The sequence below is a fragment of the Lynx rufus genome, unplaced genomic scaffold (assembly GCF_022079265.1).
Source record: "Lynx rufus isolate CCGP_SWC_20201006 ecotype Redwood Valley unplaced genomic scaffold, mLynRuf1.p SCAF_7, whole genome shotgun sequence".
NCBI classification, from domain to species: Eukaryota; Metazoa; Chordata; class Mammalia; order Carnivora; family Felidae; genus Lynx; species Lynx rufus.
Genome location: NW_025814889.1, coordinates 26,298,795 through 26,313,976, shown reverse-complemented (window position 1 = coordinate 26,313,976; position 15,182 = coordinate 26,298,795). Strand labels below are relative to the sequence as shown.

General features: G+C 45.7%; 1 protein-coding gene across 1 annotated transcript; it reads right to left on the bottom strand.

Annotated features, from left to right (window-relative positions):
* Nucleotides 1-5,469: 5,469 nt before the first annotated feature.
* Nucleotides 5,470-9,916, bottom strand: BAMBI (BMP and activin membrane bound inhibitor). The gene is made up of 3 exons (XM_047064970.1): nt 9,841-9,916; nt 6,328-6,615; nt 5,470-5,888 (listed from the first exon to the last, which is right to left on the bottom strand). The coding sequence occupies exons 1-3, from the start codon at nt 9,914-9,916 to the stop codon at nt 5,470-5,472; spliced, it is 783 nt and encodes a 260-aa protein (XP_046920926.1).
* Between the last annotated feature and the right edge of the window lie 5,266 nt (nt 9,917-15,182).

Here is a 15,182-nt window from a genome sequence, read left to right as displayed (position 1 = left end):
AGAAATACCCCATTTAGTGAGGCAACTGTGAGTGAAAGTCTTGGGTATCAAAATCACATCCACGAAATGTAGTAAAAAAAAAAAAAGAAAGAAAGAAAAGAAATGCCTCGGCGTGGACTCCCGACACTGGAAAAGTAAGAGACTGCTTTTAGAAGTGTGGTGTTTTTCCACTGTCCTCATCAGTTCCCCAGGGAAATTCCAAGGGGAAGAGACCAGGGATAAAGAGCTTTCTGTATTTCTCTTGGTTTTAACTGCTAAAACAATTTTTGTTCCATTAGGTTTGTAATATGAGAGCTTTCCCAGTGAATTTACACAACAGCCTCTGACTTTATTAATTCATCACAACGAACTTAGTCTTCACGTGTCTAAAACAAATTGCTGACTTCCCACAAATTCCAACATCTGCTTACACACTGCCTTGAAAACTCGTTCAATGGAAAATGAGTCCAGGATTTCAAAGACTGTTCAGCTAGCATGGCACATATGTATACATGCTATATACGTACGTGTATTTATATACATATAAACAGTTATCAACTCCGCTCTTCAGGATTCTGCTCAGGTTAATCCAACATCAGTCTGATCTGCAAGATACAGGCTGCTAAACGCAATCTGAAATAGCCTCCAACAGGCCAGCTGGCTACTAGCTACACTAGATGGAAGGAATCTCCTAGAAGTCTTGAGGAATGATGGATGGATGCCTTGAGATATTGTGTAATTGCTTATCCAAAGTGTCTCCCAGGATAGCTCATCAATGCCTTTCCTGGAATCCTTTTTAATATTCACAGAATGGCGAAAGTTTGTAGAAATATGGCTGGCAGGCCTCCCCCACAATAACTACTTTGAAACTCTCCAAAGCAGATCCATTGGAAAATCGCCACTATCCTGCAAGCAGTATGCCCCTAGCTGGCTACCCCCGTCTCCGACACCTCCCCAGGTCTATCTCCAAATTTCCAGAATGGCAGACAGGTGAATTACGCCATCACACCCCAAAATGGGCTACAGCATTAGCCGACTAGCCAGGACATGTTCAGGATCGAAAACTGTACTCCAAAGAAAGAGTTGTCAAATTTTGAAAGCGCGTTTAATTTTGTTACTTCATTGGATCTCAAATTCTGAGATCAATGGCCTGCCTTCTTAAATCAGCCGAGTGAGGACAACATTGACAGAATGAAGAGAGGGAAGAAGAGTGAGTTGGTGTCTAAAACAGTCCTTTTTTCCATTACACTTGTGACCCACAGAGTCACTGACTAAATTAATTTCATCTAGGGAAATGAACTGGATTTTTCACTAACTAGGACACCCTTCCCCACCCCATACCCCGCCCCCCGCCCCAAATAGACGTTCACACAGTTCTAAAAACCTGTTGTGGAACTATTTGTATTTTGTTTGGAGCCTTTATGAGGCAAATTATAATTGATGGTGGTACTTGTTTAGAGTGTATCAATCAGACACAATCTGGTCAAGTGATTCTGGAACAGTATCTGTTGTCCACGTGACTGACTCCCTTGACTTTCTCACTGGATTAACCACCAGGAGCAGCTGAAATTCCAGCACTTCATTCTGTCAACTACCAAAACAACAAACCAAAACAACCCCAAATAGGTACATAAAACCAAAATGTTATCAGTAGCCACCAGATTAACCCAAAAGGAAACAATTATATATCTCATTAGTAGATGACGCTAAAAGCAATAAATTAAAAACAAATATTAAAAATGCTATATGCATTCTGCAGTTCATCTCGAGTATGCACGATCCGAAATACTACAGTCAGGTAAATAGCCACTGGAAAGGCAATAGCTCTCAAATTTTGAGGAATATTCTGTTGGGCCACTCTGGTTCACCCAAGACCCTCATGTATATTAATAGAAATTACTATACCTCCATACAATAATCTTAAAGAGATTATCGCCCCCATTTTATGGGTAGCAAAACTGAGTACTCAGAGAGCTTAAGTAATTTGCCCAAGTTCACACAGCTGGTAGAGGCAATGGCAGCACTGGAACCCAGGCTGTGAGACTCCAAAGTGCACTTGACCACTACTATCCTGTATGAGTTGGGCCTCATCGTTCCGTGTAACTTTCAGAGGCTTAACGTTATTCGGGCCGAGACAGAGAAGGGGACCAATTAGAGGTTATAAGGAAAAAAATCTGTCCTGGCCCCAAAAAGGCTAGTTCCAGACTCATGATACTAGATGTCACTGCTTTCAAGCTTTTAGCCTATAATCAACCCATATTGAAACCAGATTTACGAGCTCTTCAGAGGAGAGCTTTGTGATTTTCTAAAGCAGACATGTTTGGTATTTTAGAAGGTCAAACCCCCTATGGTGCAGTGTTTTTAATAAAATCAGTTCAGCAGAAATTAGAGACACCCCAGTCAATTTCTAGGAAGCCTCTGAACCATTCAAAATAAGGGGGAGGGGGGGAAGAACATAAAAGACAGAACCTTGTATGGATCCATTTTTTCCAAAGGGGTAGAACGTAAGGGGTGTAGGTATACAAACATCGTGGCAAATTTGGTCCCATTTGTCTCCGGTTTGGGCAAATTTCCACCTGGAAAAAATATTACTTTTGGGGGGAGTTCTGTGTCAATATTAAACAAGGGCTGTTCCTGGTCAGCCCGGCCTTGTACTGTCACCTCAGAGTAACAGTAAACATCTCTATGAGGGAAAAACCAACACACCAGTCATCACCTTTCTTACATCACTGAATCAGGTAGGTAGTTACTTCATGAAGGGCCCTTTATCTCCGTGCCTGGCAACTTCCACCCTCTCAGAGGAAAGCAAGAGGGGCACCTATATTTAGTTCTTGGTAAAAATCAAAGTTGAGAAGCCTGTAATATTTTCGTCGAAAGGCCAAGTTCTGCCCAGGTCTGACTTTTAAGACTGGTGGCGAGGGCATGTGCAAATACAAGTGAATAAATATCTCATTTAGTATTTATGAATACTAACCATGAAGGGGAAAGGGCTTGTAATGAGGAAGAGACACAGGGCCAGTCTCTTATGCGGCTAGCACCTTAGCACCCGGGACACCCAGTCTGCCCACGAGGGCGGGGGCGGGGGGGGGCACAGGGCCACCACCCCACTGAACGGGGAGGTGTCAACCGCCTCGTGAGCTTACAGAAGGAACAAGAGGCAGGTCAGCGAACACAGAACACGGAAGTGGAGACATTCGACATTCACCTTCCACAAAATGTGATCACAACACCAGCCGAGACCCAGGCCCTTCCTGGAGGATGGAGTTTCCTGGTTTCCAAGCGTTTCAAAATAGAAGACTATTTTTTATTCTTTTTTTTTTTAAGATTTATTTCTAAGTAATCTCTACACCCAATGCCCGCAACCCCGAGATCCGGAATCGTATGCCCTACCAACTAAGCCAGCCAGGCACCCCCAACACAGGACTTGAAATCCTTCGTTGCCTTATTTAAGGAATTGCCGAGTTCCTGGTTAACTGGTACTTGGAAGAAATGAGGTGAATAGAGAATAACAGCAGGGCCAGCAGGGGAAAACCAACTACACAGAGCTAATACAAACACTGCCTACCCGGAAGAATCACCGAGAGCTCATAGGATGCTGTGCATGAAAGGAGAATGGCCAAGGAGCGGGAAGTCTTCATTTTCAAGCTGCGAAGCTCCTGTAATTTGATCTGGAGCTACAAGTGCAGGTGAGGGTAGAAACCCCAACGACTGGCAACTTCAGTGAAGTCTCTTCCCTAGACAGGTGTGCACAGTTAAGCCCCACAATTCTGTGGCTCCCTCAAGAAGTGCCACTCCTAAAACTTAACCCATTTTATAAACTGTAAACCACGTATGCAAGAACCGTAATTCTCAAAAAGCACAATACGAATGCTGTCATTTATTAAAATGTGTATTTATTCCATAGCCTACTTTGTATGGGGCTGTGGTCTACCAATTATTAAATAATCTAGGTTATTGTTTTTAGACTAGTCATTGCAACTCAGATTCTTCCATGAACGTGGCTACTGCATCTGTCTTCAGGGATCCAAATTATGCTGATCATAAAATATTCCCCCAAATACGCACACACACAAAGAATCCCTTAACACATATCAAAGACAACCCCATACTCAAGTATGCAGACTATAGGTTAATTTTTAGCAGAAGTTTCAAATATACAAAAGAGTCGAGGAAAAAAAAAAATCCTACGTGGCAAATTCTTCTCACGTGTAAGATAACAAAGACCTATTTGGGGGAAAAATATGCAAATGCAGCATGGGTTTAAATTCAGCCTGAGAAGTGTTGCCAGACAGAAAAGTCCTGCAGGAATGGAAACACAGTCTATCAGTGGCTGAAGTCAATGTCAGGGGCAGGGGGTCCCAGTGGTACTGTGTGTTCTTTAAATCTCAATTGATACAAATAACGTTCACTGTTGAAACCCTTTCTAAACATTGAGAGGTAAAAAAAAAAAAAAAAAAAAAAAGCATAACACTGTGTTGAAGGAAGGTTTGCAAACTAGGAGCATGATACAATCAAGTTTGGCTAATTTGGGGTCCACAATATTTAATGTGATTTGACACAAAGTTAACCGATAAATTAATCAACAGCAAAAGGAGACAATGACCAACTTGAACTAGAGAAGAAGTTTCCTTTAGTGGGTTTGGTCTGGCTTTCCTTTTGGGGTTGGAGGTAGACACATTTTAAAAAGAAGCATTCCAGAGCATCTGGAGTAAGCTGAGAAATATTACCTTTGCTAAGGCAACTCCAGATACTGATCCATCATATCTGACCTGGTATAAATAAGTCTAAGATTTCTCGCAGATGAAAGCTAAAAACCAGAACTGTCCTAACAAAAAACGGGGGGGGGGGGGTGAGACACTGAACGATGGGCAGTACACATTTGGAAATTTTCCACGCTGTGAGAAAATTACAAATACACAAGTAAGAATGAACAAGATCTTGGTCTTGTTTCAAAACAAAAAACAAAACAAAACAAAAGTCAAGCCCAATCCTAGAGTGGAGACCTTATCAGAATCGACAACAGTAGAATCAACAACAGATCTTCGTTTGTGGAATGAACGTGTCGTTTCTTACACTTCCCACTTAGTTTGTTTTTAATTTATGACAAGACACGGCTAAATTTCAGACAAAAAATATAGATATATTTTTTAAATCTTTACAATAAATCAGGACGTCGGAGCTGACACAGAGCACATGTCAGTTTATTTAGGTGCTCGATTCCAGCTCGCGCAGATGCAAATAACCCTGGTAACAGTGAGTGCACAGTCCTCTCTTTGCTTTTTCTAATTTTAAAGCAAAGAATACATCTGACTGCCTTCAAGTCTGTGCAAATAATCCTTCAGAAGAAATATCCAAGATTCTGTCCGCAGAGGTCGTTTGGTCTCTCCCAGATGATGACGTGAGTTTGTTTTTCTTCAGATAAAGTGCTCCTGTCCAGCAGAACTCAAGGCCTTCAAAGCGTCCAAGAACTTGGGTGCGGATGAGGCCCTGTCATACGAACTCCAGCTTCCCGTGCCCGCTGTACATGCCCCAGTGAACGAGCGAGAGGATCTTGTCGTTGCTGAGGTCCGCCTGCCTCAGTTTGTCACAGGTCAGGCAGCAATTCTCGTGCCCGCTCACGGGCACCATGCATTCCAAGTCCAACTTTGCCACCTGCCCCTTTTTGGAATGGTGTCCGTGAAAGCTGTAATGCAAACGCGACAGCATCTGCTGCCGCTGGTCCTGCAGTCTCTTGTTCTCGCTTCGAAGCATCCTCAAGGCTAACATGATAAGCAACACTAAAATCAGGCCGCCGGCGATGGGAACAGCGATCACCGCTGCCCGGAACCACAACTCTTTGGAAGAGGTCAGCTCCTGCACTTTGGTGATGAGGTTCCTGCTCCCGTCGTGCCGATACCGGTTTCCTGGTCCTGAGGGAGTACAAGGAACGAGGAGACTGTGTTAACCCCTCCTGTGGACTGGACACTTACGATCATCTATCCGTCTGGCACGACGCACCCCATCTAAAAGAAGCTTACAGTGACCTCGGCAACTTTCAGAAAATGAATGTTGCAAACACGATGCCCAGAGGCTTACAAAAAACAGGTGTTTAGAGACTGTCGTTACTGAAGAGCAATGGTCTTCTGAGGTCTTGAACGTGTAGCAAAACCAGGCAAAGCCTATCATGTAGACAGACATCTAATGCTCAGGCAGACATAAAAGCGACTCAACAGAGATGCATCTTTGCACCCAGCCATGCCTCTCCCTCCGGTGTCTCTAATTACATTCACAGCAAAATCAACAGCAGGCACACCAAGTCGCGGCTGCCAGATCAGGCAAGCGTTCTGGTTAGAAAGGGCTTCCACCTACCTGAGGCCTCCCCCTTGGGAGGAGCCAGGACATCCTGCAGCCCTCTGTAATTGCACATATCTTCATGACAGCATCCCAGCGTGGGCATGGTGGTGCCAGAGTGGTTCCGTGCCTGTTTGGCTTGGCAGACGTCCGCTGTGCTCGCGAGAGAGTCCAGGCAGCCGTGGGTGAGCGGGGAATTTGTGTTCTGGGGATCGAGAAGTCTAGAGAAGCAGGCGCTCAGCTCAGATTTACACATATAGCCAGTGGCCACGCAGTGGGCAGCATCACAATAGCATCTGATTTCACCTGAAAACAACGAGAAATTGCGTCACACACCTTCAGGGGGCAGATAATGCATCCCCCTAAGCAACTGCTAAATCGCCAAGATCAAAGGCACTAACTTTTAGAATATTCAGCTGAGCGCCTACAATGGCAGTCCCCGGTAGACTGGAAAAGCCCTAGGTGCTTAAGTTTCAATCCAGTTCAATGTAATTTTAGAAATGTATTAATCCCAATTGCAGAGTATCAGAGTTCAGCCACGTCTGATGAGTTAGCAAGGAATTAAAAATACTACTGTTGGTTTTGAAGGCAAACAATCATCACGATAATTTCTACCGTAAGGTAAATTACACTGTTTATTCATCTTAATCCTACGTGACCATACAACATAAAAATGCTAGGCTTTTTGATTTTGTCAGTATAAATATTTGATCGGAACTACTGAATTGTTTACTACCTTAAAGGGCCGTGCCAAGATTTAAGAGCTTTAGCTAACACCTTATAAAGTTATTAACTAGAAACACAACAATCTAGAAATTGCTCCGGTCAGGAGGTTTTAAAACTATGAAACTGGGCAGCTATTTGCAACCTCTCTAGAAAAGGCAAACTTTGCCTATAAAGATCTTTTCATGCAGAGGAGCTTTTAGTCAGTATATTGTAAAACAGGAACTAGGCAGTTTACAATTAGTGGTTTGCTTGCCAAAGTCAATTTCTTTCAGCCCAAATGGAAAGTCATAAAACTGGGGGCGGGGGGGGGGGGAGAGCGGGAGGAGGGGTGGCGGGTATTAAAAAAAAAAAAAAAAAGGCAAAGCTAACTTCTCCGCCCCTTAACTCCCCAGTTTTACATGTAATTCAACATGGGATCTAAAAGGGGAAACGTTGAAACTGAAAATCCTCCCCTGGTTGAATGAAAAATCCTCAAGGAAACCTCAAATTTTTCTCCAGGAAGTGATTAAAAGTTTCCTTTATAAAACTTATTTGGGGAGTTGCAAGTCACTAGTAACATTTTGCTGCATGCGCGCCCTGAGGCTTTTAGCATCAATTTCTAGTTGAAATAATCTGGGTCTCCGAGCTATCCATATCTGACAGTGGACTCAGGTCACTGTCGTATGCCACAACTAAAGCTACTAGAACGGAACTTAGGCACACTACCCCTTCCCGGCTTCCCAATCTGAAGTTCTGTCTAGTTACTGAAACCTGTGCTCTGAAATTAAACACCAGGGACTGTGGCTTTATAGACCTCTTCCTACCCTCTCCTTTCTTCCTCCTCCTCTCCCTGAATGTGAATGCCTGAGTAAGGTGTCTCATTTAATTATCTGTCCAGATTCCAGGCCACCGTATGGTGTGCTCAGTTTTCACCAGAGGCTGCTAATGCTTCGGTTCTTAAAAAAAACAAAAAAACAAAAAAACAAAACCTGCCAGCTAAACACAGATCTTTGGCAATGGGGAGTTTTTAACCGTCCAAAGCTGGAGGTCCTTCTCCTATCCTAAATCTGTGCTCCCTGTCCCGGGTCTGGGCCCAAGTCCCTTACCCAGGGAAGACCTTGGGGCTGGAACCCTGCTTTGGCTGGGTTTTTGTCTCCTCTTTCCAATCTTGATGTTTTGCATAAAGGTCACCACTCCTAGGTGGGGAGGACTACATATCCCTCGTCTAACAAATTCCATGTATAGATTTAAAGTAGAAATAAAACAGATGAAAAGTCCATTCTGATCCTAGTCACCTCACTCCTAGCACAGAAAAAGAAAAAAAAAAGTTAAATGTTTATGAGAGCCTATTTAAAATGCTATATTTGCCATGACCTAAAACAGTCTAATAAAATTTTGACAGGTAACTACGAAAGTTCTAACAACTTTTTTTTTTAATTGGAGCCACATTTGAACAAGTTGAATGGACTTTTGTATTACTGTATTAAAACTATATTTCTGTCGTTTCATAAAGTTTCTTCCTGTGGCATGCGAAAGGCCCAAAAAGGGGACTGGTATTTGAAAACAGTGAACAATGCTCTTCTGTTCCCCCCCCCCCTTCTTGTTACTGTATGTAGTGATTACACAAAAATGTCTGCTTTAGTCAAGATGGCTACAGGAGAGACTGCTGGCTTCTTTTAAAGCTTTTGAAGTCCGCAGCAGTCAGAAATCTCTGATCCCCTAATTATATCATTATCAGGCACATAGTTTCGGTATCTGTGACTTCATGTCAGCCTCAGTCCCTCCCTGTTCTGCCGGCCTTTGATAGGGCCAGGAGGCTCCCCTCTGCAGGCTACCAGGGCTGTTATTTAGGGTTAATTACACCCTTCCTTCCAAAATAAATAAATACTGTAGCACATCATCCTTGCTGGGCTAGCTTATCCTTTAACCTCATGCCTGCTACATGGCAATTAGAGAAGGGGGGTGGTGCAAAAGCGAAATAACGCTTCCCAGTTAAAAAAAAAAAAATTATCTGTTCACACAACAGTAGGTAGAGTTCATGGAGTTGGGGGGGGGGGGTGAGGGGAGGGTAGGTAACGTTGAAATCTAGGAGTTCTGGTTATTTCGACCTGAAAGGCGAAAGCCTGCAGGGGGAAATAAAGACCCTGACCTGTGCCTCTTTTTCTTTCTTTTCTTTTCCTTTTTCTTTCTTTCTTTTTTTGGTAGTGTGTAAAATACGAGGTGAGCGGTAAGTGGGACCGCTGACAGAGCCTACTCGTCCCAGCCACCGCGAAGCCACACAGCACACACTCCTGCACAGAGACACACACTTCGAGCACCTACTCTCGCACGGGGAGTCACGCACACTCGCTGGCTCACAAAGACACACACACAAAGCCACAGTGGCGGACAGGGCCGCACGTGGAGACGTGCGGGGACACCCCCACACTCCAGCGCGGTGCCGCCCGGCCGCCCCCGCCCGCGGGGTGCGCAGGGAGGCGGCGGCCCAGCGCACTCCACCGCCCCGCTCCCCGGCTGCAGACGTTCAGAAGTTCGCTACGGACGGACTTCCAAAAACATGGTGACAAGCACTTGCCCTGAGGTCTGACTCCACCTCCACGCGCCGCGCCCGGGACACCCGAGGGGGCGGCCGCGAAGCCACCGCCGCGACTTCTAAGAACAGGCAACTTGTCGCGACCTGCGGGCTCCAGCGCGGGAGGAAACCTCGCCCGCCGCTAACAAAGCCTTGGCAGCCGCCTTCAAAGGCCCGCGGCGGCGGCCGCCCCGGGACCCCCGCGCGCCCCTCCCCGGGGAGCCCGCGCCCCGGGCCGGCCGGCGGGCACCCACCTTTGGTGAGCAGCACGGCCATGGCGCAGAGTTCGAGCTGCAGCCAGATGAAGATGTAGCTGGAATGGCGATCCATTGACGCCCCCCACGGCCGCGGCGCCCCCGCCGGCTCCCGGAGCCGCGGCGCAACTGCAGCCTACGACTCCCGGAGCGCGCAGTGCATGGGTGCTGCCCGGGGCGGCGGGCGCCGTCAGCGACAGGGCGAGGGGCCCGGCCGCGGCCGGAGCATGGAGTGCGGCTGGAGGGGCGCGGAGGAGCCCAGACGACTTTCGCGACCCGACCCCGCAGCCAGCGGCTCCTCCGCTCCGCTCGGCGCTGCAGTCCCGCGTGAGCTACCGGCCTCGATGCGCGTTGGCCGGGCACTCCGCGAGGGGAGAAGCTCCCCGAGCGCACGCAGAGACCGCCAGCCGCGAGCTCCAGCCTGCGCCCGCCTCAGCCGGCCCGGATCCGCGCCGTAAATAGCGCCCCGCGCCGGGAGCCGGCCAGACACCGCCCCGCCCCCGGCCCCGCCCCGGCAGCGCCAGCGCCGTCCGATTGGCCGCCAGGCTCCAGTCAATCATCCCCGCGGCCAGGAGGCGGGCCCAGAGGGGGGCCAGGAGGGACCTGCCCCGCGGCTCCTGGCGGCGCCGGCGTCTGGGGCCGCGGGCTGGGAGGCTGCCGTCTCCCGCGCTCCCCCTCGCGGATGCCTGCGCGTCCGTGACCTTCTGGAGGCGCGGGGTCGATCCCGGCCTCCGGGTCTGTCTCTGGCACTCGACACCGAGACCCTCACAACTCAGCCTTGGGCCGGCTTCTTTTTTGTTGCCCCCGAAACACGCGAGAGACCGCGCGGCCGCCTGCGAAAGCCCTCCCGGGCCACGCTGTGCGCTTTAGGAACCCCAGGGACAAGTGGCGGTCCCCCGGCGTGCGCCGACGGCCAAGGCGCCCCTGCCCAACCCTCCTGGCTTGCGTGTGGCCAAGGAGGGGGTTCCGTCGGGAGCCCGGAAGGGGGGCGGCCGGGCGCTAGGGTCTGCTTTCTGCCTTCCCCCAGCCTCCCTCCCTCTCAGCGCATCCGCCTCGAGCCGCCTGCCCTGTGATCAATAAAGCCCAGACAGACAGACTGTTGATCAGTGGGAGCCGCTAAGTTCTCCTGGGTAGACAGGGGACGAGTAGCCGGCTAGAGACACTTAACGAAAATTAGCAAATCCAAAAGCACCCGGCGCCAGCGAGACGACACTGGCCGAGACTGACACTCAATTAACCACCCCCCAAACAATCGCAGGCAAACACACCGGCTGACTCTGATCAATATCAGTCCCGCAGTGATCTCCTTTCTGAGATACTAATTCATTTATTAGGACTTGCAGGGCTGTCGGCCCCAACGTACCCAAAGGCGTTCCTGGAGGTTGTGCTGTTTTTTTGTTTGTTTGGTTTGTTTTTGTTGGTTTTTGTTTTGGTTTGGTTTTTAGGAGGTGAAATTCAACTTAAAACTCTTGATCCGAGGGAATGCTCTTGTATCCCTTCCTCCCATAACCTGAGATTAACAAGTCAACCATTTGCGAAATTTCCTTTTAGGATCAGCCAACATTTCCCTACCTGATAAAAATGTCAAGGCGGGGGGGGGGGGGGGGGGGGGAGGGGGAGGAGCAAAAAAGCATTTAATTCTAAGGTGGGAGATGTAAAGTCAAACCCTTTAGGACTATTGTACAGAAATGACCTTTAAGACTAAGAAAAAAATGTACATGTCTGGAGGACCGAAAATCAAGGTGAACCTTGTAAATTAAACTTATTGAAAGTTCACAGACGATACAGGATACAGTTAATGAAATTGCCATTAAAAAATAATGTTTATATGCAGAAAAAATAAAATAATTTCATAAGTTGATGCGCTGTCCATTACTTCACTAGATCAAAATTGCATCTAAAAAAGATGGGAGAAGTTTTAGGGGGAAATTACCCTGGCTGGAGCACCAGGTAACCTGCAGGCATTTCTCAAATGGTGGGTTGACCCTTGCTCCTGAGGAGGAGTCTGATTAGAACTGCCTGACATCTGCTTCTTTGACAAGTTAACAGTTCTAAGGGGTTCACGAGACAGTACCTTTCATGTAAGGACACACTCTTTTTTAACTCTAGAAGAGTCCATCATTAGCTAAAAGGAAGCTTTTAGAGCATATTCATTCAACTATCTTGAAGCGCCCACTATAGGCCAGGCACAGTGTTTGGGGTTATAAAGATGTCAGAACCTAAACAGTAAATCACTAACAATGGAGTGGGGCGATGATAGAGATTTATGTGCACAATGTTATGCTGCATAAAGAAAGAAGAGATAACTAGACAGGAAGGTAAAGAAGTCCACGAGGTCTGCTGGAAGCAGTGACATCAGGCATGACTCCTAAAGAACAAAGGGAGTTGCAAGGAGACCATTACAAGCATAGAGGACCATGGGAACTTAGGCATGAAATTTATTGATTGCATTGGGGGATATAGGTGGTAAGTAGGGGATAGGGAGTTGGGACTGCGAGCAATTCTTTGTTGTTGGAGCATAAAAATGTGAAGCAAGGAGTGGGCAGAGATGCACCAGGAAATAACTAGATTTACCTGTAATGCAAATAAATACTTGTTTAATGGAAGGCAGTCTGGGGGATGTGTTGATGAAAGTTCTATTGTAGTGAACACTTTCTGAGTGCCTTTCAAAGAATATCCGATTTCTCTGTAGTGGGCATTGGCAGCCAGACCAGGGGCCTCTGTCCCTCTAGCCATAGGTAGTCACATGATCCCAGTTGGGCCAATTAAGTTTTCTCTCCTCCATCTTTGGCCAGAGATGCTGGTCAATCTGTAGAGGCCAATTCACAGGAGACATACAAATTCCGAATCCACCTGTGTGCAAAGAAAGAGAAAAAATGACAAAGATGTAAGTCCAAATGGATTCACAGTCACATGGTGTCACTTCGGGTCCTTAGGTTCCATATTAAGGTTAACTCAGGCACCTTGGTAAGTCCCCTTCCCCCCCTTTTTGAAAAAAATTATTTATTTTTGAGGGAGAGAGAGAGACAGAGTGAGGTGGGGGAGGAGCAGAGAGAGAGGGAGACACAGAATCCGAAGCAGGCTCCAGGCTCTAAACTCTCAGCACAGAGCTCGACAAGGGGCTTAAACCCACAAGCAGTGAGATCATCACCTGAGCTGAAGTCAGATGCCTAAGTGACTGAGCCAGCCAGGTGCCCCTGTAAGTTCCCCTTTTTACTTAAGGTTCTTTTACTTTCAACCCAAAGGGTGTGAACTATGATACTTGTATTTTATTGAATTCATTGTGACTTTCATCATTCCAGGATATCTACTTTTTTTGTTTCAAACACAGAGTAAGAATGTATGATCCATTCTTCAGACAATGATTTCAGCTCTTTTGTTTTTATTATTAGTTTAATGGGCAGGCTTTTTAAATGGCCAGAAATTAGTTTTAAGAAAAACAAGTCTGCGCTTTATCTAATGGTTTTGGAGCAGACATGGACTTTTCAACTAAGTGAACGAGAGTGTTTGAATCAATGTGGAAAGTAAAAATTATTTTATGGATGATATGTCAATTATAAGGCCATATTCATAGTTGAGAGAATAGGTAACAATTTTAATTCAATTTAAGACTCAAGCAAATTGCTTCTTTATAGAATTTTACTTGCGTCTTATGAATAATTCAGTTATTACTTTCCTACACATAGGCCAGTAAGGAGAAGAGAAAATAGTAAAAGCTAATGTCTTTTGGAAATTTAAATTAAGAAATGAACTCAGTGACCAAAATTCTTTTCACTCTTTTGAAGGGAATTACGAAAATATAAGCTGGAATCAGCTATGCATGCCTAAGAACAGAAAGCTGATTCTAGACCTAACAATAATATTAAAAGTTATAATAGTTTACTATTATTACCTTCAAAGAGTGTTCTAGATACGTTTTATCCACAGACATATGGATATGTATTAGGTACATTATATATATTACATATAAGTATATAATCACAACGTGCCGCCATGGCACATTTGTATGGTAGTTCTACACCACAGAATAACTTTCTAAATTTCATTTTTTCTATAAATAGTAAAAAAAAAAAAAAGCGTGGTGTATGTTCAACCCGTTTTGTTAACACAGCTATAAATACCAGTCTCTGCTTACTCAAATAATGCCATTGTTTTCCAAGGTTATATGTGATCCCCATTTTCAGTAATGACTCTCTCTTCACAATGCAGATGAAAAATAACTCTTGGTTGGTACATTTGGTTCGGAGAGAAACCGTTGTGTTCATGTCCCTGGCTAGCATACAAACAACTCTTACAGTCTAGGGATAGAATCTAACATTTCTTCTACCAACTAACAATCCACAGAGGTTAGATAACACTTCGAATTCCCAGTAGCAGCTTTTTAAAAAAGTCATTTGTTCTCAGTAGAAGTTAGGAGTTCAGAACTCAAGTTTACTTTCATTGGAATGGAGTCAAAGGTGAGTGATTAGCCCAGCCTACAAGAATGGCTGTCTAGTGAAGTGTTTTTGTTTTCGTTTTTTTGCTTTTTTTCCCCCCTTTTTTCCAAAATGAACTGACTGCAGAGTCCAGGAGGTAGTGTGATAGAAAAAGGACTTAAGGCCACATTCTGAAATGCCCATCTTCCTGCAAGCTAGCAAAAACACTATGGGGTCTTACAAATAAACCTTGCAGTGTCTGCGGAGTTAAGGTTTTCTTAAGAATTTTATTTATTTATTTATTTATATTTTAGAGAGACTGTGTGAGCAGGGGAGAGGGGCAAAGGGAAAGACAGAGAGAATCTTTTTTTTTTTTTTAATTTTTTAATGTTTATCTTTGAGAGAGAGAGAGAGAGAGAGACACAGTGTGAGCAGTGGAAGGACAGAGAGAGAGGGAGACACAGAATCTGAAGCAGGCTCAAACACAGTGTCTGACACTGGGCTCAAACCCACCAACTGCAAGATCATGACCTGAGCTGAAGTCAGATGCTTAACCCACTGAGCCACCCAGGCACCCCAAGAGCGAGAGAATCATAAGCAGTGCAGAGCCCTAATGCAGAGCTTGATCCCACGACCCCGGGATCATGACCTGAGCCAAAATCAAGAGTCAGATCCTCAACCGACTGAGTCCCCCAGGTACCCCAGTTTTCTTAAGAATTGTGAAAGCAACAATGTTTAGAATACAGTAAGAAATATCCCTGGTTAAAGAACATTACCTTATGAAGTTAACCATGAGTATTATTTATAATCCAATAGCATCAAATATGTTCTATATGATCCTTGACCACAAGCCATAGCCTTTGTTCTATTCATTTGTGTTAATGTAATTAAGCCAGTAAAACTTTTAGAAATTATTCAATAGCCTGC